The sequence below is a fragment of the Nothoprocta perdicaria genome, unplaced genomic scaffold (assembly GCF_003342845.1).
Source record: "Nothoprocta perdicaria isolate Ctin4 unplaced genomic scaffold, notPer1 scaffold_30, whole genome shotgun sequence".
NCBI lineage: Eukaryota > Metazoa > Chordata > Aves > Tinamiformes > Tinamidae > Nothoprocta > Nothoprocta perdicaria.
Window position 1 is genome coordinate 2,517,446 of NW_020455533.1, and position 25,844 is coordinate 2,543,289.

Below are 25,844 nucleotides of genomic sequence, written 5' to 3' on the forward strand. Positions count from 1 at the left end.
GTAGTGTAATGGTCCATTGAATTAGCTGACTTGCCCTACAGCAAAAGCTGAAGTTTAGCAACTTGCCTCTCTGAAGAGCCTCTGAGAGCTGCTACTGCTGCACATGCAACCCTGAGCCTGGACCAGCATGGGAATCGCAGGTGTCTTGAGTACTGTCCCTTGAAGGAGATGTCAGAATCAGGAAATGACTGATGAGATGGCCAAGGAGATCCATTTAACACACAGAAATAGCCATGAAAAAGAACGGATGAAATGTAAACCAGCAGCCTCAGATTTTTTTTTGAACGGCACTGGGTTTCTTTGGGTGGGTGGAGAGTGTTTTGGGATCCTCCTCCTTATCTTGTAGCATTTGCATCAGTTTTGCTGCAGAATTTATTTTGATTTCTGCTTCCTCTGCAAAAGTGTTAATCTTTTACTGTCTCATGGAGCTTGCAAGCATATGGGGCTTGATGTTTCCCTTGGCAAACTGCCTACGTCCAGCTCTTTACCTCTCCAGCTGTATCAGGCCCTGTGGATATCTGTCTGGGAAGCCAGGGCAGAATGTGGCTCTGCAGCTTGAACATATGATGAAGAAGAAAAGTTTCAGTACCTCATATAGAAAGCTCACAGAAATTGCTTAACAACTGAACTGGTAGGCTTGGTATATTAATGTGAGTCTCAAACATGCAGGAGGTTATGCTGAACCTCCTTGGGGAGACTGCAGAGCTTGGTGCCAGAGCACAATTTTATGCTTGCCGAACTGTGTGTCTCTTCCCCCTTCCAGTTTTCAGTCTTGACTTTCCTTTCAACAATGCAGAAAAATGCCAATACTAAAGCACCTGATAAAATGTCTATATACAGTTAGATATTGCTCATGTTATTTCTATTCATTTTGTGAAACTATAATATGGTAAGATATCTTTCTGACTGTAACAATCTGAATAATATTTTCATACAGTGTTTCATATATCTGTTTCATGAATTATTTTATCAAGTGTAATGATACTTTGCCAGAATGTTGCTGGACAGCTCCATATAGAATGTTGTCTAAGAAGTACAGGAATATAAAATTCTGAATTCAGAGTTTTAGGAATATTTGCTCACGTGGGTGGGGTTTTAGCTTGTTTGTTCTCTTACCAAGCCACTCCTCTGCCTAGGATATAGTAATCTCTTTTTCAAAGACAAATTGGAGAAATATATATATATTTGCCTTGCAATATGCTTTGAAATTGAACTTTTCTTGTCTCTTGTGATGAGAGATCATGTAATAGTAATAGGGTTTCTATAAGGTCTTTCTATGTGCCCAAATTTTTCCAGTTCAATATAACTGTACAGAAGATGAATGTATTTTATTTCATTTAGCCACTAGCTTGTGGAAGGTAAATATGTTTCAGGTTTTTTTCACTTTTTAATATTTTTACCAGCATCTTCCCTCATGGTCCAGCACTTAGCAGTGTGAATGAAACAAGACTATGAGAACAGCAACATCACCGTGAAACCTGTGCATGCAGGAGCCCTTGTGCATGTATGTGTGCAAATGCACCCACCCAAACCATGCAGGTTTGAAAGGCTCTAGTGCAAGGAAAAATAGTATAGTGAATGTATATGAAACAGGGGGGAAGGCATTAAGCAAGTCTGTGTGCTGGTTACAGAGGTCAGTGTGAGGTAAGAGCCACTTGAGGTGACAACAGCAATGAAGTTGTGAAATCTCCTATCGCTGCTGAGTTTATGCTTTGAGAAGGTCGTTCTGGTATGGTGTTTCACGCATGCAGAATGACTGGAGACTGAAATGAAAGACATTCTTCCCAAAGTTGTTTTTCCCAGTTGGCATTTGTTAGGTGAAAGGAAGGGAGAGAAGGTGCCTGAGGTTGTTCTTGCCCCTCTCTAGCATTATCCAGTGGGGGCCTCAGTGCCTTGTAATTTATTGTGACCATGCCATTTCCTTCTCTCTCCGTATATTTACTTTTTAGCTTTGCCTCTTACTTTTTCTGTGGTGATACTGATGTGAAATAGTTGAGGCGAATTGTTAGACATCTTTTTTATATGCAGGCATTTCAAGGTAGATATTTAGATACACAGCTACAAAGGCTAATTGTTAGAGGATTCAAGCCATCATTGGGAGCTTTTGCTTGTGGACTGTTTGTGAACAAAACATGTTTGTTTATGGCAAATCATGCAGTTGAGGAGCTTACATCTAAATTTAGGGTCTAAATTTAGCCATTCAGATAGGCAGATTGTAGAAGATGTTCTTCTGATGGACTGGGACACAGAAGTCCCAGTTCAAGTTCAGGTTGACCATTAATGTCCAATTTTCCTTTGGAAAGTTCCTTTCCTTTGGAAGTTGGATTATTAGCTGGGGTTAAAAAATACACGATGGGAAGTTTGGCCTAGGGTACTTTGCAAGGAATAGGAAATTCCTAGATGAATTAATATTTCATTATCTAGACTTTTGCTGATGAAATTCCTTCTCTTTCTCTTTGTACCTTTCAAATTGACTGTAGAAATACAGTATTCCACAGAGCTAAGTTTTGAATAGCACTCAGCTCCTCCTCTCTTAGGAGTCTTGCTGGTTTTGCATTAAGTGTGTTCTGTTAGCAATGACACCCTCATTTTTATCTCACAGAGATGTTGAATACATGAACAAAAACCCTCAGCCACTTTCCCTGTGTCTTGTTAGCCCTGATAAACACATTTTGTGAGCGGTCATAAAATGTTTTTCTTCGCTCCTCCTCCTGTTGCTCATAACTCAAGACTGCCCAGAAGTGGGAAGAACTGTGTATTTGTCTGGTCCACAGGCAGAACAAAACCACTTCCTCAGTTTTCTAATAAGTATCTTATCTTGAGAATGCACATATTTCTATTTCAGTGCTGCCTTACTGATATTATTTAGGCCATATAGCAAGGGTTTGATAAAAAGGGAACTGACTTAAGAAAATATGTGCTAGCACAGTGTTCCCATTCTGCAGTATGAAAGATAAAGATCTGGTTGGAGTTGACCAGGAAAAGGCTGGAAATTGTTTTAATTATGAAGCTGGATTCTCTCTTTCGACTCGGAAAGGTGCTTAAGATACTTAAATATTCTTTTTACAGATACCAGTGACTGTACTGGGAGGTTAGCTGACTAATTAGGATACAACATCTAATTTTATGCACTTAAAAGCTACACGTTGCCTCTTTTTTGTCTCTAAGTAGTTGACATGTCAATTAGAAATTTCTTGCTTGAGTAAATGTCATCTGTTAAACCATATACCCTCTAAAGATTATGTATATAACCTTTGTTGGTGGATAGTCAATGATAATGAAATGATAAAAATATGACAAGATATTTTTTATTCTTCTCTTGGTCCTTCCCTACTGTTGTCTTTCAGTCAGTAGTACATGTACATTTAGAGTTTTGCCAGAGAAGATTTGGATTGCAGGCCAATGGAATTCACATTTCCTGTCCAAAAACTATCTATAAGTTATTTTTGTGTGTTCTGAGATGTTCTTGTTGTTTCAGGCTGAGCTAGAATGTAACTGTGCTTGTATTAACTGAGGTAATGTTGTTTTCTTTCAGTGGATCTGATGGAAATAAAGGAAATTCGCCCAGGAAAGAACTCGAAAGACTTTGAGCGTTGCAAAGCAAAGCAAAAAGAACAACACTGCTTTACTATTTTTTATGGTACCCAGTTTGTCCTCAACACCTTAAGTTTAGCAGGTACTTTTTTCTTTATTTCTACTTTAAACTTAAAACTTTTGTTTCTCCTTTAAACTGAACCCTGGAATCGAGTACACTGACGGAAAAGTAGTGCCAAGTGCACTACTGTGTTAACTTCTGCAGTTCAACAGTGCACCAGATATTCAAAAGCTAAGAGAAACCTTTTACTAAGCCAACCATGATGTGGATATACAGCTGCATTTTCAATGGTCTGCTTTTAAGCAGTGTTTTACAAGAGGTTTTCCCCCCTTGTCCAAACAGAACAGCTGTGTAACTTAAATGTGCAGTAAGTGATTTGAGTGTTGCAGTCACTTATGCTCTGCAGATCAGCACTACTGCCTGTTTAAAGAGAGTAGTGCATGGCACGCACTGAAGGAGAGCTGCTATTTAAATGGCAATAAGTAGTCTCTTAGTATACATTTCTCTCAGTGCATTGCTTCCTGTGACCTATTTAACAGAGGAGTGCTTTATAAGCTTTCTAACACTAATAATAGACTTTTTTTTTCTCTTAAAGTAGAAGTGATGTACTTATAGCAAAGGTTTCATCAGTGTGTGAGAATTAATTGCTTATAGATTGCAGCACTGGAAACCAATTTTTACAGTGTGATGTGCAGGAAGTTAAAGAATGCTTGTGACAGTGTAATCCCATATAACAGCTTTTTAACTTCAGATCAGATTTTGCCCTTGTTGGATGAAGTCTGTGAAATTTTTGAATAAGCAGCTGTGCTTTAAATGTAGCTGTGCCAGCTTCCTTAGGTTGGTTTCCTCTGCCCTGCCCCTTACCCCAGGCAGTTCTGAAAAACAGGTCCCTGCCAGTGCTTTGAAAACATCTGGTACCAGGAGGTATGTTGCCATAATGCTGAACTGCATAACAGCATGACTGATACAGTTTTCAATTAAAGGGGAAATCCTTTTCCTTGTTTAAAACATTTTGTCATGGTTTATTAGAACAATATAAAGTAATTGTTACTTCGAAGGGAATGGTAGTTTTCATAAAAGGCTGAATTGCCCTGGGAAAATATTGGTTTGGCACTGGTGGTGGGTGTTCTTTCCGAAAGCATTAACTAATTGAAAAACACTTCCATGGGGATTTGAAGCCAGCCTCTAGCTTCATCCTTGGGGGAATATGGCATTGTTTTAACGTGTATTTAAATAAAATGTAATCTTCATCTTTTGAGACTGTTTGTCTTTGAAGTCTGTTAAAGAACTTGCCCAGTTTAGAGCTCCGGTGTGAAAATTTCTCGGAACTGGTTTAGCTGATGAGTTTGAGAACCAGCATGCTAAAGAAAGGGATTCATCAAAGGGTAAAAACCCCTGGTTTTGGCTTTATCCCATGTTCCCCAGAGAGGGCTGTGCCCAGTGTGCAGTGCATCATCTTGCTCCTGAGCTGATGGGAAATGCAAAGACAAACTAAATTTAAAACAAAACAAGACAGTCCTAAATCAGTTTAGTTCTCAGGTGTATCTTCCTTCCAACCCTACAGTGGTAAAGCTGGGTAGGAATGTTTTAGACTTTTCTAAACTTACCTTATATTAGAATGTGCTGTAAATCGTTTGTATTCATTTCATATCTTGCTCTCCTCTGTTCCTCATGCCTAAGTCTAGTCTGGGACAGTCTATATTTAGAGGTGCGATTATGACAGACAAGAGCTCATAAATGTCTATCAAAAGCCAGTGCTTTAAGGTTTTATTGTAGGTTGTTTGGAGTATTATGGCCTGATGTTAGAATATAATATACTTAGTTCTCTTGTCTGCCTGCTTCTAGTTGCCATAGGTCTAGGTCTCTGGGCATTTGCCACTTTGGAGACAAAAGATAAGGGGGAAGAAAAAGCTTAAATGTGTTATTACTAGAGCTTAGTAATATTTTCATGGTTTCATATTGAAACTCAGCTGCTCTGGTAAGCAGAGATTTAAAAGGAGGTATTTTTGACATAGCTTCCAGGATTAACCCTCACAGCCCCAAATTTGCAACATTTATTGTTAGTTCTAGATAGGCAGCATGAAGCCTGTGCCAAGATATTTATCAGAGAGAAAGGTTAACCTGCAGCTCTCTGTGCTTGGGTTTATCTACACACAGCAAGATGTGTCTTATTTTTGCACTGATGTCTTTTACAGCACTTTTTTTTTTTCCCCCAGCTGATTCTAAAGATGATGCTGATAAATGGCTGTGTGGCTTGAATATCTTGTATCAAGAGGTCATGTGTGCTTCCACACCGGCAATCACGGAGAGGTAAGTGGACATTCTTTCACTTCGTAGCACCTGATGTTTCTTTGGAATTGTATGTGGAAAAACTCCTTTCTCCTTTTTATTGCCACTGTTGTATCACATGGCAGCGAGGTCAGTTGACTGCAAGAGCTAGGCTGAAAATAAGCATTTTGGAGGCTTAGTTTTCAGCAGTCAGCATATGATGGTGAAGCAGCAACCTTAGTGCTTCTGAGGATATTGCACTCCAAACTACTCACACTCAATCTATTGCAAAAAGCTTTTAATACAATCTATATACTCGAGTATTGATTAGCAATGCTGACACTTTTTCCTGTGGTAAGTCACTACTGTTACCCGCTGTGAGGAAATCTCTTGCTAAGAAATCCGGTTTTTCTAAAAATTCTCTCTTCCTCCCCAACCTCCAAACTTTCCCCAGAGGTCTGAAAGACCTCTGAGCCAACAACCTCAACTGACATAAATAATTGACTTGATGGTTCTAGTTTACATTAGCTGAAGTTTTGGCCCATTCTATCCATATCCACTTTAGATTTTTTACAGATTTTAGGTGTTCATTCTTTTCTGTTTCCTGTGTTACATGGCTTGAAAACGCAGTAGTACGCAGCAGAAAAATATTTATTCCTAAGTAGTGTTAGAAAGGACTGAATACTTTGATGTTGCAACTATGAATATTTTTGCTTTATTAAAAGACATATTTTCTAGTATTTAAATATTTTTGTTGAATTCAATCTCTGTATTTTGATTTTCCTTTGTTTCTTTCTAATTCTCAGATTTCCCCCCCCCCCTTTTTTTTCCCAAGCTGGCTGAGAAAGCAGATCTATTCTGTTGATCAAACTAGAAGAAATAGGTAAGAAGCTCTCCCTCTTCATGTTCAGTTTGTTTTTAGTGAGCTTTTACTTGCAGAACATAGTGGAGAATGAAAGGAAAAGAATAATTTGACTAAGAAGAGAGAGATGAGAGCCCTCTGAAAATTGTATTTGCTACTGCTTTGATGAATTATTGCCACCTTTTAACCAACACACTAGGTTCATAATGCTTACTCATGTTCTTATGTGATATAGTGAAGTAAGAAATGATGAAAAATAAACTATTTTGCTTTCTATTCTAAAATCACCCTGCCTGTATATGGAAAAGCAATTGTCTCATGGTGCTGTCACCCCAGTGCTTCAGCTCTGCCGTGTGGCTCTGCTGGGTTGCTTGCTTTACAGACCTCTCTGCCCTTTCTCTCTCAAGTGAGAGCCCAGCAGTGTGGAGAGTTATTTGCGGTTAGTTTTCCTGTGCAGCTATGCCATGACGTCTTCCTTCATCGCTAAGGCACATTGGCACTTGAACAACTGCAGTCTAGACGAGATAAGTCCAAGCCAGCTTTTAAAAGCTTGTTTGTGCACAGTCAAGCCGTGAACGCAGGACTGAGCTGCTAAAGGTGCACGGTAGAGTGTTAGATTGGGTGGCTTTCCCACCTCTAAGCCTGCTGGGGCTACGAGCCAGGCTCGAAGCCTGATGTGGCATCGAGGTGCTACAAGCTTTTGTAGCTTTTGAACAGCACAGGAGACTTTTTTAATGAATTCAGTGGCACACTTCTCATTAGAGTTGCCAGAAGTTGTGGAACACTGAGAAGAATGTTAACTCCTCCTCTACCGTACATATATATATATATATATATATATATATATATAACCTTACTATGACTTTGGCCTCTTTCTGTAGCATTCTGTTTTTCCAAGGTGTACATCAGTGGATAGAAGAACTTGTATTTCTTCTTATTTAAGCCTTTTCCTAAAAGCAAAATAAAGTGTGGTGTTTCATTGTGTGGATGAGACCCTGTTAGGCAGGAAATAACCCCATTCTGTAAGCAAGCTGTGGTGTCATGCAGCTGCCTTAGTGCCAAGGGAGACAACTTCAGGAACAGCATTTTTCAAAGCCAGCCAGAATGGGGAAGGACAAAATGCCCTCTCCCTCTCACACCTCCTGAGGGTTTTGAAAAAGCTACTCCTGCAATGGATGTAGTGCCCTACATCATGAAGCAAAAAAAAATGTTAGAGTGAAGGAGCTGCATCCAACAGTATATGTCTGCTGGGGAGGTTTTATTTAATGCTTCAGGTTGTTCTGTCACTACAAGGCTTTCTGCTCAGGATCAAGGGTTTTTCGTTTTCTTGCTAGATGATTCACACCTTTAGAAAATTTCCGGAAAGGAGTTGGAACCAAGTTTCATTGTGTTTAGTGTTGCAGTTTCTAGGAAGGTTAATTGCAAAGGTTAGGCTTCCAGGCTGGTGTTGAACTGGTTGAGTTTTTGCCAGTGGCAACGATGTCCCAGCTTTTTGTTTTAGCTTGTGCCTGTCTGACTAGAGGAAATTGCTTGTACTCAATGTTTAGTGCACAAATGAAGTGTTCGCTTTTGCTCCTGAAATAAGTGTTTTTCCAGAGGTCTGGCGACAGGGAGGAAAGCCAGGAATTTCCTGAGTTCTAATCTGGCTCTGGCATGGATTTTGGCTAAGGTACTTCTTGCTTTGCCTCTTTCCCCCTCTACACAATGGGGTTGAGAATATCTCACAGGGCAGTTGCTTGCATGGCTGGCTTGTAGAATAAAAGCATGGTTTTGGTTTAGTCACTAATTACTGCACTTTTTTTTCCCCCTAAGTAACTTGTTCTAGTAATGTGTTTGCTCAGAGTTAATGGCTTATTGATTCACTGTAGATCAGGGAACATCCTGGTTTTCTTGGGCCCTTTGGTATTGTTTAAATGTTTTGTGGGCATTGACAGAAGCAGCTGATAATGCCATGCTTCTGTTCCTTTTTATTTTCCATGTTTCTCTTTTCTGCCGTCTATTTTTACTCTCTTCATGTCTTCTACATGTCCCACCTTCCAGCTGTGTTTTGCTCAATGCGAGCTCGGAGCAGAAGATGCCCAGAGTCTGGGAATCTCTGTCCAGAACATGAGACCTTGCTGCATGCTTCCTATGCCAGTGACAGCTGGTATAGCAGGCCACTGAAGCAGAGCTATTGCAGATGACTGAGTTGCTGTACCAGCTGCTGAGTAGTCATGGTCTAGCTCTTTCCTTTTTCATCCGCTATTTTTACTTTCTCTTAATCAGGAATTCTTGCCACTTCCCTTATTCTAACTCTGATGCCGATCTGGATGCAAGTTGGGCCAATTTGGTTCATAAAGCCAGTGGAAAATTCCTTTTTCTCTTTTTTTTTTTCTTTTTCCCCAGGTAATTTTCTGCCAGATTAGCAGATTGAATCAGTTTAGTAAAGGATCTGACTGAGCATCAGAGCTGGCACATGGAAACTGGTGGGAGGAGTGGGGCACGTGGAGTGTGGGAAGTGGTTTTGCTTTTTGTAGCACCATTTAGCTATTAGATCGGCTCAGCTGTAGTGTTATGATCAAAGCAATAACTTATTTGAAGTATTAAGGCACCTAGCTCCTTTAGAAATAAACCCTGTCCCTATTCAAAGAGAGTTATGATAGCACTCCTCTACTGCATGTTCATATTTCGAGCATAAGTGCACTAAGAATTGTGACTAAAAATTGAACTCTGAAGTTGCAGTGAAGAAGGCTATAAAAGTAGCATCTAGGAGCCTGGAAATAGCATCTGAGGTTGGTGAGAGAACAGGAAGATGTGAAGGAAATTGCATTTTGCAAAATGAGCTATATTCACAGTTATGAAATGAACTCTGTTTGTTTCTAATATAAGCCCTGGCACCAACAAAAGAAGTCAGCATACACAAGCAGACTTTGTACAGTGTGGCTAGGTGTTGCAGTAATTAAAACATTTAGCTTTTTGCCTAAGAATTGCCTAAAAACTTACTGTATGTAAGCAGGTGAGCAACCTGGAGGCAAAGGTTATAAAGGCCGAGAAAACTTGAACATTTTCTGTTTCATCTCATCTGCTTTGTATATTGTTTGTATAATGTTTTCTCTGCACTGGGATTGAAGCAGTGGAAGAAAGGCCGTAATTCATCTCACTGCATTTAAGCATTTACATTTCAGTTGATTATCTAGATCTGATTAACAGTTAATGGAGAAATGTGAGATGAATAGTACCAAAAATGTTTCAATAATTGCTTTTTCATGTTGATAAAAAATATACTAGTAGCTGACTGGATGCAACTGTTGGGTTTTTTTTTTTTTTTGCTCTTGTTTTTCAGTATCAGTCTTAGAGAGCTGAAAACCATCCTTCCTCAAGTAAATTTCAAAGTGAGCAGCATGAAGTTCTTGAAGGATAAATTTGCGGTAATTACATGTTAACTTACATCTCTTTGATATTATCTCATAGGTGTTGTTGTTTATGTTCAGCATATTGCCTGAATTTTTGTTTCAGTGTAGCTAAATGTACATAAACTACATCACTTTAGTTTACAAATTTGGTTTTGTGTGTAAATGTGACCTTAAGAAAATACAGAATTAAATGTTCTTACTTCTCATTATAATGTTCCCTAAAACCAAAACGGAGTTTGGATTGTGCTGTTCCTAACTGTGCAGACGCACAGGAAGATGTTCAAGATTAAGAATTATTAAATAAAAATAAAAACTACTTTGCAACATAATCAAACGAATCACTTTCCCCTCTCACTCATGGTAATATTCCAAAGGTCTCTTTCATTCCTGCAGGAATTGTAAAGATCTCCACCTTTTCCTTCTTTCCTACTTGCAGCTCTCCACCCTTAAAACATACGCTCTTGCTTTTGTTCCCCCAGCTAACAATGACTGAGATATTGCATTACTTTCAGTGACTTTAGTGGAAATTGAGGCAAAATGTAAAACACAGGACCAGAGAAGTGGCTTAGGAGTGATATGTTACAAGCTAAGAATCTGTTTCTGTTCTTAAAAAATATGGTAAAGCAGAATGTGCAAGAGGGTTGCACTTGGAATAGGAGAAACTTGTTTGCTGACGCAATACAGGGAATTCTAATCACTGGATGCTACTTTCTTTCACAGGAAATAGGTGCTCACAAGGAAGAACTTAGTTTTGAACAATTTCATTTGTTCTACAAGAAAATCATGTTTGAACAACAGAAATCGGTAAGCTTTTTCATAAAGAGTCATCATACTTTTTAACTGCTTGGTTAAAATAAAGAGTAAATACTGATTTTCTTTTTCCTTGTATTTATTTTTCCTATTGTAACATAAAAAGGGCTTTTCTCATGTTACTGTACTTGATATATAGGTAACAATGACCATCAGTAATTGATTTAGGACGTTGCTTCTCATATGTTGGTAGTACAAAGCTGCACAAATTGTGTGTTTTCGCATTGAAAGTCCTGAAGTGCAATTGCCAGTCTATACAGTATGTTTCTTCTTATCCATTTAACTCAAAATTTATGCTGCCAACTTTTATATAGCTTCTAAAAAGTAGAAATTCATATTTGATTCCCTATCCAAACCAATGGTGGTTATTACACGGAGAATTGCGTGTTCTTTTATTATTTATTCACTCTCCTTTTTGTTGTTTTTCTTTTGTTTTAAGATTCTTGATGAATTCAAAAAGGATTCCTCCGTGTTCATTCTTGGGTGAGACTCTTCATTTGTATTAGTTTTTTCACATGTGATTATGGTTGCTCCATAATTTTGTCTGCTTCCATATCCCTATATTTTTTCCCCAAATTACATCATTGCTTTTTGTACTGAAGCTTTAATAAGTGGGGGAAAAAAAAGATGCATCTTGCTGCATTCAGAAAAGTGAGTTTAGCATAGAAACAAGCCTTGGATATAATTTGATAAACGTTGTTTTTACTTCCTAATAACATGACTGGTGTGGATATAAACAGGCAAATTTGCCTGCCTTTTGATTCTACTAAGAGCTGAATAGAACTATTAGAGGGCAGAATTTGATGAAGAAATTTTATCTTCTCTCTGGAGAGTGATGTGATGCAGTGCCTTTGATGGGATACAAGCACAGTGCTGACCCAAACAGTCTCTGCATTTTTTACCTGGAGGATTTTGGAATTAAGTAAGATGTATGCAGCATGAAAAAAGAGCTCAATGGTAATATTTTGACCATGAATTGAACTTTAATGTTATACCAACAGATTTAGGGAATTGCTTAAAAATTTGCTTTGAGTGCACAATGTTGTTTCTTTAGTCTTTGATCATTTCATGTGAATATTAACTTGATGAGCTTAAACCCATAGATTTACCAAAGATAGGTGAGTTATAAATATCTTGTTAGTACCAGATGATGCAGCATTTTTGTCCTACAAATTAGAAAGCAGATGTGCTCCTTTCTGTCACCTTGGCTGTATCTGTTCTCCTTTTTCAGGTTTTGATTTATCACTGTTGATCATCTGAATAAAACATGAAAGGAGTTACTTGTGGAAAGGTGGCACTGCCATAATGCAACATAACAGTGCATCCATATGCCTTAGCTAAAGTAAACAATACCCTTGCAAAGTGAATGCTGCTCTTTTTAACAAAGCACGAAACAGAGAGTCGGTAGTTTTCCCAAGCACTATTAAGAGTAGATCTGTGATCCAGGAGACCTTATCTAAAGGCTCAAAATACAGTGAATACATCATTCAATATTACAACTTTAATCTAAATTCCATTGAAGTTATAAAAGGCTTTAGCAGGATTATACTGTAAATCCAAAATACAAACCCTGTCACTTCCTGGTATAACATTTGGTGACACATGCTCTGTTATTTCGTTAGCTTCATTTTCTTTCTTTTTTTCCCATTTTCTTCTTTATTTTTTTAAAGAAACACTGACCGTCCAGATGCTTCTGCAGTTCATCTCCATGACTTTCAGAGATTCCTGCTACATGAGCAGCAGGTGAGAAGGTTATAGGAATTTTGAGCTCTTGAGGTTGTCTCACAGCATTATCTACGTAAAGGAAATGTAATGTGTCACAGAGTATGACTGATGTCAACTGCAGCAGTAGGTCTTGGAAAGATTCTTTTTCGTAGTCACTGATATTAAAGGTCACAGGAATTATTTTTCATTCATTTCAAGACTCTGAAGGTGCGTTAGAAAGACAGGAGGACATGGTAAGTAACGTTTTAACAGGTCTCTATTTAGTCATGTAGATAAACAAACAAATTGAAAATAAACGCTGCATACTTGTCAGAGATAATAATCTTGGCCTAGTTACAGCTGTCACCGCAGATACATCTGGGTTTACATCTTGGCCCTGTCACTGTTTTAGCAGCTCTTTTATATATATATAATATATATTTATATTATATTTATATTTATATTTATTATATATATATATAAAAATATATAAAAGAGCTGACTGCTACTATTTAAGTCAAGGGGATTTTTTTTTTTCCTTTAATGAGGACAGTCCAGTACCCCATATCGGCAAGCAGATAACAAGTGGGCTAGGGTTTGCAGCTGTTTTCAATGTTGTATATAATCCTATTTAGCACAGACATGGGAAAAAAAAAACACAGAATTTGATATATAGGCCAACCTCTATGGACAGACATTCACAATAGTATATGGTGAATATTCACAATAGAATATGGTGGAATGGTTCTGAGATGGCTCGTTGATTTTATCTGCATTCCAATTCTTTACTTTCCGTTTTAGGTTTATGATATTGGCTAGGTGCTGCTGAACTCCAGGTTTGCAAATAATTATCAGAAACGTAGATCAACATTTTCTGTATGAACTTGATACTTTCTTTCTCTCCCTATTCTACTGGGCTAAAATGATTTTTCAGGTTGCACTCAGACGACAGGAGAGGCTGTAGTTAAGCCATATCCTTCAGAGGGCAGCTTTTACTGTGTGTATGCACATATTTCTAGATCAGGTGTGTATTTTGTGGGCCTCCAGCCTACACGGAGGCACTTGTATGAAGAACTTCTTTTCCTCCTCTTAAATGTCACATAGGAAACTAAAATGTGTGGGTGCTGTAAAACATACTGGCAGTTAAATAGTCGGATGAGTGAGTTTTAATGAATCACGTCTGTAGGTCTCTCTTCTCCATTTAATTTTATATAGCATGTCACAACTTCTAAAGCTTTTTGCTTCTTTGTTATTTTTAGGAGTCCTGGGCGCAAGATGTCAGTAAAGTCCGAGAACGTATGACCAAGTTTATTGATGACACTATGAGAGAAACTGCTGAACCCTTCCTCTTTGTTGATGAGGTGAGATAGTGATACATTCTAATAGTTCATCATGGGCATTTTTCTTTAATTGCTAGTTCCTAGTTTGTGAATTGGATGACATTCTTTAGGCTGCTCTTACTATGTTGTTGGATATCTTTTGGCCTTGTATGCTCAGAAGCATTTAGAATTGGTTTCTCTTTGTATTTTAGTTTCTCACTTACCTGTTTGCAAAAGAGAACAGTATTTGGGATGAGAAATATGAATCAATAGATGTGCAGGATATGAATAATCCTTTGTCCCACTACTGGATTTCTTCCTCTCATAACACGTAAGTTGCCAAAAGTCGCATTATCTGTCTGTGTTCAAAGGCATAATTTCCCGTCAGTAAGATGAACCTTAGGTGTATTTCAGAGCTTGTAATATACTGTGCAGAAATCCACTAGCCTCAGCCTTTAAAGTTCTACAGACTGGTCAGTTCTAAAATGTGGTAATGTCTGATCAGTAAAGTCTGCTTTCCGGTCCATTTCATAGCAAGTTCAATTAAAAAACAAACGAGCAAACAAAACCCAGTGCTTCCTAATAAGAGGAAAAATGAGCCCCACTGAGTAAGTGGGAAATTGTTTAAATTGACTGCTTGTCTTCTCTTAAAATGTAGCAATGTCCTTTCCCCCCTAGATATCTGACAGGAGACCAGCTTCGAAGTGAATCCTCTACAGAAGCTTATATCAGGTGCCTGAGAATGGGATGTCGATGTATTGAGTGTGAGTAATGAACTCGTGGAATGATTGGTAACATACTCCCCAGATAGGCAATTTCCCATGTTTAAGTTTGAAAGAAAAAGGAAAACAAACAAATCCCATTTCCTTGGAATTTCTAGATCTTTCTAAAACTGATCTTCATATACCAGTAATTCAATCACTGGTTTAGTATATGGGACTATAAGATTCAAACCTGGATTGTGTGTACAGTAGATATAGAAAGAAGTGTAAGGCACAACTTAATTGCTATCATTCTCGATACAGACAGGGCTCAGTTTTTGAGTTTCTTATTATCTTGTGCTATTTGTCATCCCATTTAACTCACTTGTAAATCAGTTCCTGGATTTGTCCCTCTGTTCTTCACTAATTGTGCAAACTTCTTCATCACTGTGCGTATATATTTTGTTTCAAAGTTACCAGATTTGACTTGATTTTCGTGTTAATTCAGCAGTTACTTTGTTAAGCTACTTGCTACAGGCTAATCATCTTTTGTCATAATTAACAAGGACCCTGTTCAGTTTGGTTAATGCAAAATGTATCTCAAATTAGAGTTTTAGCATAACAATCAACGAAACAGATAAACTGCCAACAATATCACTTGTGGGAGTTTATTTACCATTGGACCATTAATGTAAACTAATGAACTATGGTTTAGCTGCCTGAATGTCAAGATTACCTAATGAAAATACTTGGGGGAAATTTTATATTGTGTTTTATTTGTATTGCTCTTACTTAAGTGAATTTAATCTCCTCTGTGAGAGATATAAAGCCACCTAATAGAATATTTTAGCAAAACATAAAAGTCTATGACTCACTGTATGAAATACTCTGAAGAGTTAGGTGCACATTGTATTCTTTTTACTGGTGTAGTTTAAGTAGCTGCTTGGTCTTTTCCTTTTTCTTCTGCTTGTCTTTCCTAGTGGATTGCTGGGATGGTCCAGATGGGAAACCAATCATTTACCATGGGTGGACACGGACAACAAAGATCAAATTTGATGATGTGGTACAGGCAATCAAAGACCATGCCTTCGTTGCATCTGAGTAAGTTCTGATGTTTTCTTGAGCTTGATTTTGAATGGTTAGCTCCATTCTTGTCAGGGAGAAAAATAAATTGTGGTGGGGAGAATGATATCCTAGCCTCTTTCGTTAATGCCCTGATATGACTCAAATAGATTTGATTTTGAGAAAGAGTCCCATTACATAACAATTTACTACTGAGGTGCCCTATAGGCATTCCTGTTTCCATTTCTGGATTCATCTGTTAAGCTGAAACATGCAACTTCACATTCCGAATAGTATGTCTTAAAAAAAAAAAAAAATCCCAAACTCTATAGATGATAAGCAAAATATCTATGAGGTGGTGCTCACATTGTAAGGGAAGCCTTAGCTGATAAGAGGTAGTATTCATAGCATGCCTCCTGAGCTGGTTTTATGGATTTAAAACTGTTGCTACTCTGGTCTTCTAGGCCATTGCTGAGAGCTCCTTAACATGAAAAGTATTACCCATCAATTGGGAAAGACATGAGGCTGTCAGACTCCTCTTTCCCCTGCTCCCCACTTCTCCTGTTTTCGGATGGATGTAGAGAAGTGTTCCTTACTCATGTGGGACAGTATCCGATTGTATGATGAATGTACTGGGATGCTTTCCCTGCGTGCACCCAGGAGGGATATAGAAACATTTTCTAGATGTCAGAAGCTTAATCTGTGCTTTTACCTGTGTTTGCTTCATCCAAGATACCCAGTCATTCTGTCGATTGAAGAGCACTGTAGTGTGGAACAGCAGCGACACATGGCCAAAGTATTCAAGGAGGTATTTGGGGATCAGCTTTTAACAAAACCCATTGAAGCGAGTGCAGATCAGCTGCCATCACCAACCCAGCTGAAAGAAAAAATCATCATCAAGGTAGGTTTTTCAGACTTGCATTGTGACCTTGTAGATAAAATAGAAAAGCAAGAGCCGGAGCCAAGAGTGTTGTTTCTGGCTACACAACATAGCTGCTGCTTTCTGCTGGGGATAAAAACCCATATGCTAGAAGCATTGATTACTGAAATTGGCCAACATATCATGGGATTCTGTTAAAATGCATATTGAGTTGCTTGTTGTTGGTCTTATTTGCAATTAATGTTGTTAGTTCAAGTATCAGATGAAATGTCAGCCCTTTTCTAAGATATTCCATCTTCTGAAATGTTACTGCTAAATTTCAGCAGATTTCAGTAGCACAGATGCTCATCAGAGACCTCTTGTGCAGATAAAAGTATGCTCTCAGATAAAAATTTAGATTAATGATATTAACAGGTCTTTCAAAGAATGCCTCTCATTCTAGTGAAATCTGAAGCTCTATGCAGGCTGCAGACTTAAGTTGTCAGAATTGTTTACTTTGAAAATTGCAAAAATAGATGAGTATTTCATAACTCAAACACAAAAGTGGTTTTTTTATATATGTAATTTATACAGTTGTGTCTGAAAACTGAGGTCTCATTGATAGAAAGCAGCCTCTGTAAGGGTTTCTTACAGATGCAATATAGATGCTTTACTCACGTACTCTGCACATGTAGCAACAATGTCCTGTTGTCTTCAGAGTGATTCCTTTTTAGTCTCATTTTTATGTTAGGCAAGCATGTTTCTTTCCTCAGAGGAATGGTGAGCTCTTATCTAAAATGTTGTTTCCTCATTGCTTGAATGACACCTCTACAGAGTTTTCAACCTGTAGTATGAAATTTAAATTTTTAGCCAAAATATTTGACCCTTCCTGTATAAAGCATATGGAAATGCTATTTTTTTATATTAGAACCTTTTTTATAGGAGAAGACTGGGCAATGCAGGTAAATTACTGCTAATATGGAGCTATACTATTCTATAGATAGAATGACCAATTTTATATACTTTTTTTTTTTCTAAGCATAAAAAACTGGGGCCAAAAGGAGACATTGATGTGAACCTGGAAGACAAGAAAGAAGAAAAAAAGCAACAAGGAGAACTTTACATGTGGGACACAATAGAACAGGTAGAATTTATGTTTGTTATTAGGATCTGTAATATAGGAGGTATACACAAATGCTGTAAATATTTTTTCTAAGTAACATTCTCACTCAGAGTGGTGTGAGTGAAGGCAAGAAGGCACTTTGTTTATTGTTAGACCTTGTTGGAAGTTGTGACTGGGGGCTTGGCTGTTTGTCTTGGTAATGGTTTTAATATTTGCTTTGACTTTTAGAAATGGACTCGGCACTACTGTGCTATTGCAGATGAAAAGCTTTCCTTCAGTGATGACATTGAGCAGAATGCAGATGAAGACGCATCAAAGGTGATGGCTCTGTTTTTGTTGTGTAAATGTATTCCTTCCCCCAGTTCCAGGGATGGTTATGCTTGGATTTCTTTGCAGTTGTTAGGGTAAAGAAACTAAAACTAGGCTAAAGTGACTAGTTTTGAAAGCTTTATAATGAGTTTTTCTCCTGCCTGAAGCCAGACACAGGTTTATTTTATTATGGATTTCTGAACAGAAGTTTTTTTCCGCTTCCATGAAACAAGTTTGAAGAAAATGATACACCTTTACTCAGGCTGTAGTCTGGTGCTCTGGGTTAATTGTATTTCCTATTTGTATGCAACTAAAGTGTTCGAATTAATCTAATAGTTTCATGTTCCCTTATCTGCCGCTTGGGTGCGGATGGGATGCCTGCATTAAGAGAATAGCTACCTATTTCTCTTTAATATGAAATGAAGAAGGTGAGCTTTTAAAGAAGCTTTTTAAAGAGCAAATTCTTCCTTTCAGATTCTCTCACGGTTTACAGGTGCTGGTGTTATTGAAATTATAGAAATCTGTCAGATAATAAGAGTATCTGCAAATAATAATTAAAAAGGGCCGTTACCAATGCATTCTCATGAACCTATTTTTAATGAAATGTCTCTGTCCCTTGACTAACGTAAGGCTTATAAAGAGAAGTACAAGAGCAATGAAATACTAGCATTTAACTACCGAAATTAAGCTGATGTGTGCACTGACAAAATCTTTGTTATGAATTATATGCCTTTGACTAATTGTTATTGCTATTCTCTAACTACACAATATGATGAAGTTAGGTTTGATATATAATAATATAGAATGACAATACATGCCGTTCATTTCATGTTATCAAAGTGCTTGTTACAGGTGAATACATATTATCTGCCTCTTGCTTATGTTAAAGCCAGAAATGTGAGGCTCAGTAAGGGCTGCGATAGCAGTGATATTCAGCATGGTTTCATCTTGAGAGCTTGAGTGCTTTCTCATTGCCAATATATATGTATATGGTTCAGAGATTTGCTCTCTGCACGTGCATACATACCAATACAACCACATACTCCTTCACCTAAATGTTAGTGGAATAATTAATGTGTAAGGAAGTTCAGGTGCTTCTTGGGGTGGCGGCAGTGGGGCTTAGAGCAAAATATAAGATAAAATCTTGATATGGGAGATAATTATATCAGTAAGCTTTTGTATCAAAATTATAACGTTAAAAGTGGACTATAGATGTTCTTCTCTTCTGGTCTAGGAGGTAAAACGTACTGAACTGCACTTAAGAGAGAAGTGGTTCCACGGGAAAATGAAAGAGGGGAGAACAACTGCTGAAAGGCTGCTCCAGGAATATTGTGCTGAAACAGGTGGCCAGGATGGAACATTCCTGGTTAGAGAAAGTGAAGCTTTTCCTAATGATTGCACCTTGTCCTTCTGGTATGGTGATTGTCCTAAAAATTTTACATGGGCATTTTTTATTTTACTTCATTTTGCAATAGTAACTCATTTTTGTCATACATTTACAGCTAAGTGCAAATAGTAATAAGGAGTTATCTTTACTAGAATGTTATTAGTGGGATTGTGAAAGACCATTTTCTAAATTAAACTTCAGCATAGCATAGTGCTAAATGGGTTAAAATCTGGTCTTTTATTTTGAGATAAATTGCTGGTATCCATACTGAACGGGTTCTCCTGGGAGTTTATTGTCAGAGATTGATCTTTTCAGTGAAAAGAATACTTACGGAAAGAAAAGAATAATTTTTGGGTGACTTTTTTTCTTTATAAGATATGGTCCTCCAGAGGAGAAATTCTTATGTCACCATTCTTTTCCTTATTCCTTTTTCATTTCTTTAGGAGGTCAGGAAGAGTCCAGCACTGCCGCATTCGCTCTTCAGGTGATGGAGACAATGTGAAATACTACCTGACGGACAACCTCACTTTTGATAGCATCTATGATCTCATTCAACACTACAAGGAGGCCCACTTGCGATGCGCTGAGTTTGAACTGCGCCTGACCGATGCTGTGCCCAATCCCAGCCCTCATGAGACTAAAGAGTACGTACTGCAGAAGGCAAGCAGCAGGGTTGTCGAGGTTGAGTTCTTTTGTGGTGTTTTAGAAAGTCTTGAGTTTTTTGCCTGTAAAGTCCCTCTGGGTTCTGGAGCACGCCTGAGGTTTTATTTGCTCGCAGCTATTGTAGAAATAATAGCTTGCTCTCTCAATAATCTTGCTCTCTCTCTGAGCAAGAGCCTTGACTTTGTGAACACCTGGGAAAGCAGGGAGCAGCCCTGAGGAAAGTAATATATTGTCATCAACTGGAAAAATTGGTGAGAACTGTAATGCTTTGAAAGTGTCCTAACTCCTTACTTCCCTGCTTAGTGGTTTATGATGCCTAGCAGGTTGGATTTAGTAGATGACTGTGGCAACCACGTGGCCATGGTACGGTATCTGGAAACTCTACTACAGGGGCAATAAGTTCAAGCTGAGTTATATTTCCATGGATCCAGTGACTTTGTTTCAGTAGAAATGCTGATTTATGTTTTATTCTTTTAAAGAAACCAGATATTATGATGCCTGCTGGATGGTTTCATCTCAAAGAAGCTACCATGTTAGTGTTTTGTAATAACTACTATCACAGATGGCAGGCTGGGGAAGATACCATGCATAACTTTTTCTTGTAATATTTGAGTCTCTAACACTAAGAACACTGCTTCTTCTTAGTGAATGACATTTGAGCAGCTTTGTAATCATTTGTCCATTTTGATTTTAACTTTTGTAGTTGGTATTATAGTAACCTGAGTCGGGGAGAGGCAGAAGACATGTTGATGCGAATTCCTCGAGACGGTGCTTTTCTGATTAGAAAAAGGGATGAACCAGATTCATTTGCCATGACTTTCAGGTAGGAAAAGATGGATGTGACTGTAATTACCTACAAGGTTCACAGTGTTTTGTTTTTCTCATTTAAAAAGTACCGTGGTCTTTCCAGAGTCATGAAAATCCTGCTTGTGAAGGTTAGAGTCAACGGAACTAATTCTGCAGGGAGTAGATGTTTGCTTACATGTGTCTTATTGTTTAGGAACAACAGTAGCTGAGCAACAGCAAGTTTCAGAAGAATCTTTAGTCTAACCAAAACCATTTTTTTTCAGTATGGAAGTGACAGGAAACTTCTGTGTAGTGGGGAGAAGAGCAGGAAAGTTCTATGAATATTTGTGAATTTAATTAACTTTGGGGACAACGAGAATTATGTTGCATATTAAAAATGCACAAAGCAGTTATGGCCTGGTTTGCAGCAGTGGAGATTTCCCTGGCATGAATAAAAACACTTTTACCGCCCTGAACTTGCTTTACAGAGCTGAGGGGAAAGTGAAGCACTTCCGAATTCAGCAGGAAGGCCGCCACTTTGTGCTGGGAACCTCGGCCTATTTTGAAAGTTTGGTGGAGCTGGTGACGTACTACGAGAAGCATCCGCTGTACAGGAAAATGAAATTGCGCTACCCGGTGACGGAGGAGCTGCTGGAGCGCTACAGCGTGGTCAGTGATGGTCTTTGTACAAGTGGTAGTTGTTGAAGAGGGCAAAGTCCCACGTTTAGACTTGGAAGGCGTGAGATCAGTTCTGGTGGTAATAAATGACCTTTCAGGCAGCTTAGGTGGTTCACCTCAGTCTGAGTTTTCTTATCTATAGGACAGGAATATTGATTAAATCAAAGCATAGACAGATTAAATGATAAGTCAAAGCATAGGTGTCTGGCTTCCCTTCTCTTCTGTTTGCCCAAGTATAGTTAAAAAGGAAGTTTCTACATAGATTTCTTGTTATGTTAGCAATGAGTATTGTTGTAATTTTGAATTCCCATAACTTTTATTTTGTTTTTTTAGGAAAAAGATATTAATTCTCTCTATGATGTCAAGATGTACGTGGAGCCCAGTGAAATCACCCCTGCAGTGGTATGTTTAAGGAAAGATATTCTTCATGCTTTCTCGTATACTTTTGAAAAGATAATAATTGTTTGTCGATTTCCTGCTAGCAGTAATGGAAGGATAATTGAAAGTGTTAGTCTGCTTGATTTATAGAGGGCTGGGCAGCAGAACTATAAAGAGTGTGACTTTTTTTCCCAGTGTCTCTTTGAAATTTACACACACACATTTTCTTTTTGCAAATCCTGTAGCAATTCTCCCTATTCTGAGGAATCGGGCATTTTGCTATTGGTCTGTGGAGGTCATTTGCTTATGCAGATATGACCAGAAATTAATTAGCTAAGGAGAACTCAATCTGAGGAGGCCAAATCTTTAGACTGTAAATAGAACAAAACACATAAACCCTGAGTGTTTCTTCAATGAGCAGTGCTCTTTGTGCACAAAGTTTTAAGAATTCTGCTAGCAGAAGCAGTTTGTTTGCATAAAGAGGTGCAGATTTTCACCGTGTTTTCTGTAGAAAAGTGGTGTTTTTGGTTAATATATAATGTTTTAAAAAGGAGTGGTATGGGCAAACATCTACATATCTCTAGTTATTATTAGGGCCTGTTTGATCTAATTTCTCAAAAAAGCTCACTTGCTTGCAAATTGTGTGGCTGTAATTCTTAGGGTTTTTTTTGACTAATGAATTTGTGGTGCTACTGGCACAATTTAACTGGCAGTGAATGCAAGATAAAGAAATTTCTTTTCTTATTAGAACTGGAGTTTTTCCCAAAGGTAAGTATACCAGTTGGATAGGTGATGCAGTTTTGAAGCAGAGGTTCTTAAACTGCCTGCAAGCTCCAACTATGCCTGCAAGCTCCAACTATGTGTTTGAGTACACGTAACAAAGATAGAGGATTGAATGCTCACTGCTTTTGTTTTACTGTAATATTGCAGCACCCATAAAGGAAATATGTTTTTTTCCTAGCTGATATTTTAAAAAATAGCTGCTGAGTAGCATCACTTTTGTTCTGCCAATAGATGTCACTCTGGAACTTTAGTCTTAAGGTTTTTAAATTTCATAAGAAAAAAAGGGATCTAATCTCGCCCCCTCTCTTTTAAAGATCGTATTATTGATCATGTTCTGATCTGTCCACCTATCCTGACCCCTTCTCTTTGTTTCTCTTAAAGCCTCAGAGAACAGTGAAAGCCTTATATGACTACAGAGCCAAAAGAAGTGATGAACTGAGCTTCTGCCGAGGGGCTCTAATTCATAATGTCACCAAGGAAACTGGAGGCTGGTAAGGATAAGGATTCCTCATAGGAGAACTTCTGCTGAGTTACTAGGGAGGAAAAAAAAATCAGCTTTGGGTAGTAGTTTTTAAACTGTCTGTTGTGTGGTTGCTACTTGCAAGCTGTAGGCTTACAAATCTTAATGCCAGCATGTTAAAAACAAGCAAACAAAACCAACCTCAAGTCTCCTTTCATGTCTTCTCCATTGTCTACAGCCTCAGCCTGGTAGAGCCTTCGTATCCCAATGTATCCAGCATTTGTCCTTCACTCCATTTGTCCTTATTAAACACTTGTGTCTTCTGGGTAGTCAGGCATCTATTATAGTTGTCACTGTTACTCCGTTTCCTTCCTTGCTCTGCCTAATACTTCTAAGGGCACATAAACCACATCTTTATGTCTTTTTTCTTCTAAGTTGGTTTGTTTTGTTTTAGTATCTGTATATTCTGCTTTCATAAGTGTCTGTCTGTCATAGCTAGTTTGCAAGTTGCTCAGAAAGCTTAAAAATCCAATATTTCCCTATAGTTTCTGCAGGACTATCAACCACATGATAGTATTTCTAGTACTGGAGGGGATAAAAGCCTCTTACATCATTAATTCCAGTTTACCATAGCTGTAATCCCTCTGAAATGACCTGTTAATGATCACTTTGTTAGTGCTTTTAGCTACTTCATCACTTTCAAATTGGTGATAGCCAACTAGCCCAGCCAGCACTGGGTATTAATAACCAATTAGTTGAGGATTATTTCCTCATAAATGACCTACTGAAGGTCTTTGTTTCTTCTGTCTCTGTCCTGTCTTGATTTAAAATCAGGTGGAAAGGGGATTATGGAGAAAAAGTACAACATTATTTTCCATCAAATTATGTTGAAGACATGGCATCTGCTAATTCTGCTGAGCTTGAAAGCCAGGTAAGATTGAAGGTTTGCCTGGTATTTCCCTAGAGGATGTTGCTTGCTGAAAGTGGAAGCCTGGTTTATGGAATAGTGACTATACGTGCTATGTTTGTGAGAAGACGGAACAGAAAAAATAAGGTGCTCTTAGCTGTTCTTTATGCTGTCAAGTATGTTCCTTGGTAGGGCTTCCCCCAAAGATAACTATTTAGGAAGATAACTGATGTGGTGGGCTTTTAGGAGGTTATAATTGTTTCCTGCTGAGGAAAATCATATCAGGTTAGATTTTTCAGATAACTTAGGGAAACAATAATATACCTGAAACTTATAACTAACTTGCCTTCATAATTATCGCCTTGATATTTGCAAGTGGGAAAACTGGATGGACAAACACATGCTTGGAGTCTTTGGAGGAAAATACACGTATTAAATATGTATGAAATATTTTTGTTCTTTCTGATAATTGTAGCTTTAAAACAGGCTCGAAAATGAGCAGTTATGTGAGGATAGAAACTGCGCCCCTGGGTGTGACTCTCGTTATTGAGGCTATGATCTGTGTCTCAAAATTAGAAATCCTTGAATTTGAAACAGACTTTTAAACATTACAGTGGGCATATCTTCAGTGAAACTGTGGTTGCATTTGATGGAATGTATTTATTAGTTGTTAATTGTCCTGTGCATATTCGCTCAAGAGCAAAAGGGTCAAATTTAAGCCGTTGTTTTTTCACAGATTATTGAGGACAATCCATTAGGCTCTCTGTGTCGTGGAATACTGGTGCTCAATATGTACAATGTTGGTATGTATTTTCTGATGCTCATACATGGACTTCAGAGCCTTGTCTGTTGAATAGTGCTCTTTTCTGTTTAGCAGGAAAGCTTCTTGTGGAACTGATTTATATTAATATGTAAATATATATGGAATATGTGAAACAATAATAGTAAGTATGTTACAATGACTAGAGCTTTTACATTAGTTGTTGTGGTAGATCAGCAAGACTGGCAACTTACTGCCATGTGAAGAACTGTTGTATTTTAGTATAAACCTCTCACTACTGTATTGTCTAAACAGTAAAAATGCCACAAGGGAAACACCAAAAGCCTTTTGTCTTCATTCTGGAACCCAAGAATCCAGAAGATCCAGCTGTTGAATTTGCAACTGATAAAGTAGAAGAACTATTTGAGTGGTACCAAGGTATTCGTGAAATTACATGGAAGACTGCGGAAGAGGTATCCCTAAAAATATATCTCATTCTTGTTTTTTTATCATCATTAGCTGCTATACTGTTGATTCTTGCTGAAGTCTAATCCTAGACTCTCTTGCATGTCCATTAGTGAAATCTGAGCTGCATTTGACCTGCTGCTCTTGCTCTAACGTATTAATTTACCTCTCAGTTGTATTTTCTAGTATTTAAAGTCATGATCAGAAAGACTGTATGATGGCTATACTTAAGTATACTCTTTCCTTTGTTGCTTTTATTAACCAGGCCATATGAATGATGCAGGATGTGTTCTAGTACCGTCTTGTCTCATTGTTTATCCTTCATCTGGAGTGATAATGCTTTGAAGGTCATCAGAATCATTTTTATAGCAAACAAGTTGGTGTCACAAGCAGAGAACTATAAATTCAGCAAGGGTAGAAGCAACAGGAGCTATTGAATTATTATTGGGGAAGGATAGAGCTGGTTCTAATGCCAAGTTTTCATTTATAAATAAAAATAAGAAAAAGAGAAACATGACCTGGAAGAATTGTCTCTAAGTGGAATGTTTTTCATGACGTATCAATGGCTCTTCG

General features: G+C 38.0%; 1 protein-coding gene across 1 annotated transcript in view; it reads left to right on the forward strand.

The window, feature by feature from the left end:
- PLCG2 (phospholipase C gamma 2) overlaps positions 1-25,844 on the forward strand; it is a 45,622-nt gene that overhangs the window by 8,796 nt on the left and 10,982 nt on the right. The window contains exons 2-24 of the mRNA XM_026042365.1: positions 3,536-3,676; positions 5,812-5,905; positions 6,699-6,746; positions 10,048-10,132; positions 10,838-10,921; positions 11,367-11,410; positions 12,598-12,670; positions 13,891-13,992; positions 14,163-14,281; positions 14,629-14,714; positions 15,632-15,752; positions 16,446-16,614; positions 17,612-17,716; positions 17,924-18,013; positions 19,239-19,417; positions 19,835-20,035; positions 20,758-20,877; positions 21,329-21,509; positions 21,852-21,920; positions 23,061-23,170; positions 23,974-24,070; positions 24,783-24,849; positions 25,122-25,279. Of these exons, the coding sequence (XP_025898150.1) occupies positions 3,536-3,676; positions 5,812-5,905; positions 6,699-6,746; positions 10,048-10,132; positions 10,838-10,921; positions 11,367-11,410; positions 12,598-12,670; positions 13,891-13,992; positions 14,163-14,281; positions 14,629-14,714; positions 15,632-15,752; positions 16,446-16,614; positions 17,612-17,716; positions 17,924-18,013; positions 19,239-19,417; positions 19,835-20,035; positions 20,758-20,877; positions 21,329-21,509; positions 21,852-21,920; positions 23,061-23,170; positions 23,974-24,070; positions 24,783-24,849; positions 25,122-25,279 (2,543 nt within the window). The remainder of the gene's footprint in view (positions 1-3,535; positions 3,677-5,811; positions 5,906-6,698; positions 6,747-10,047; positions 10,133-10,837; positions 10,922-11,366; positions 11,411-12,597; positions 12,671-13,890; positions 13,993-14,162; positions 14,282-14,628; positions 14,715-15,631; positions 15,753-16,445; positions 16,615-17,611; positions 17,717-17,923; positions 18,014-19,238; positions 19,418-19,834; positions 20,036-20,757; positions 20,878-21,328; positions 21,510-21,851; positions 21,921-23,060; positions 23,171-23,973; positions 24,071-24,782; positions 24,850-25,121; positions 25,280-25,844) is intronic.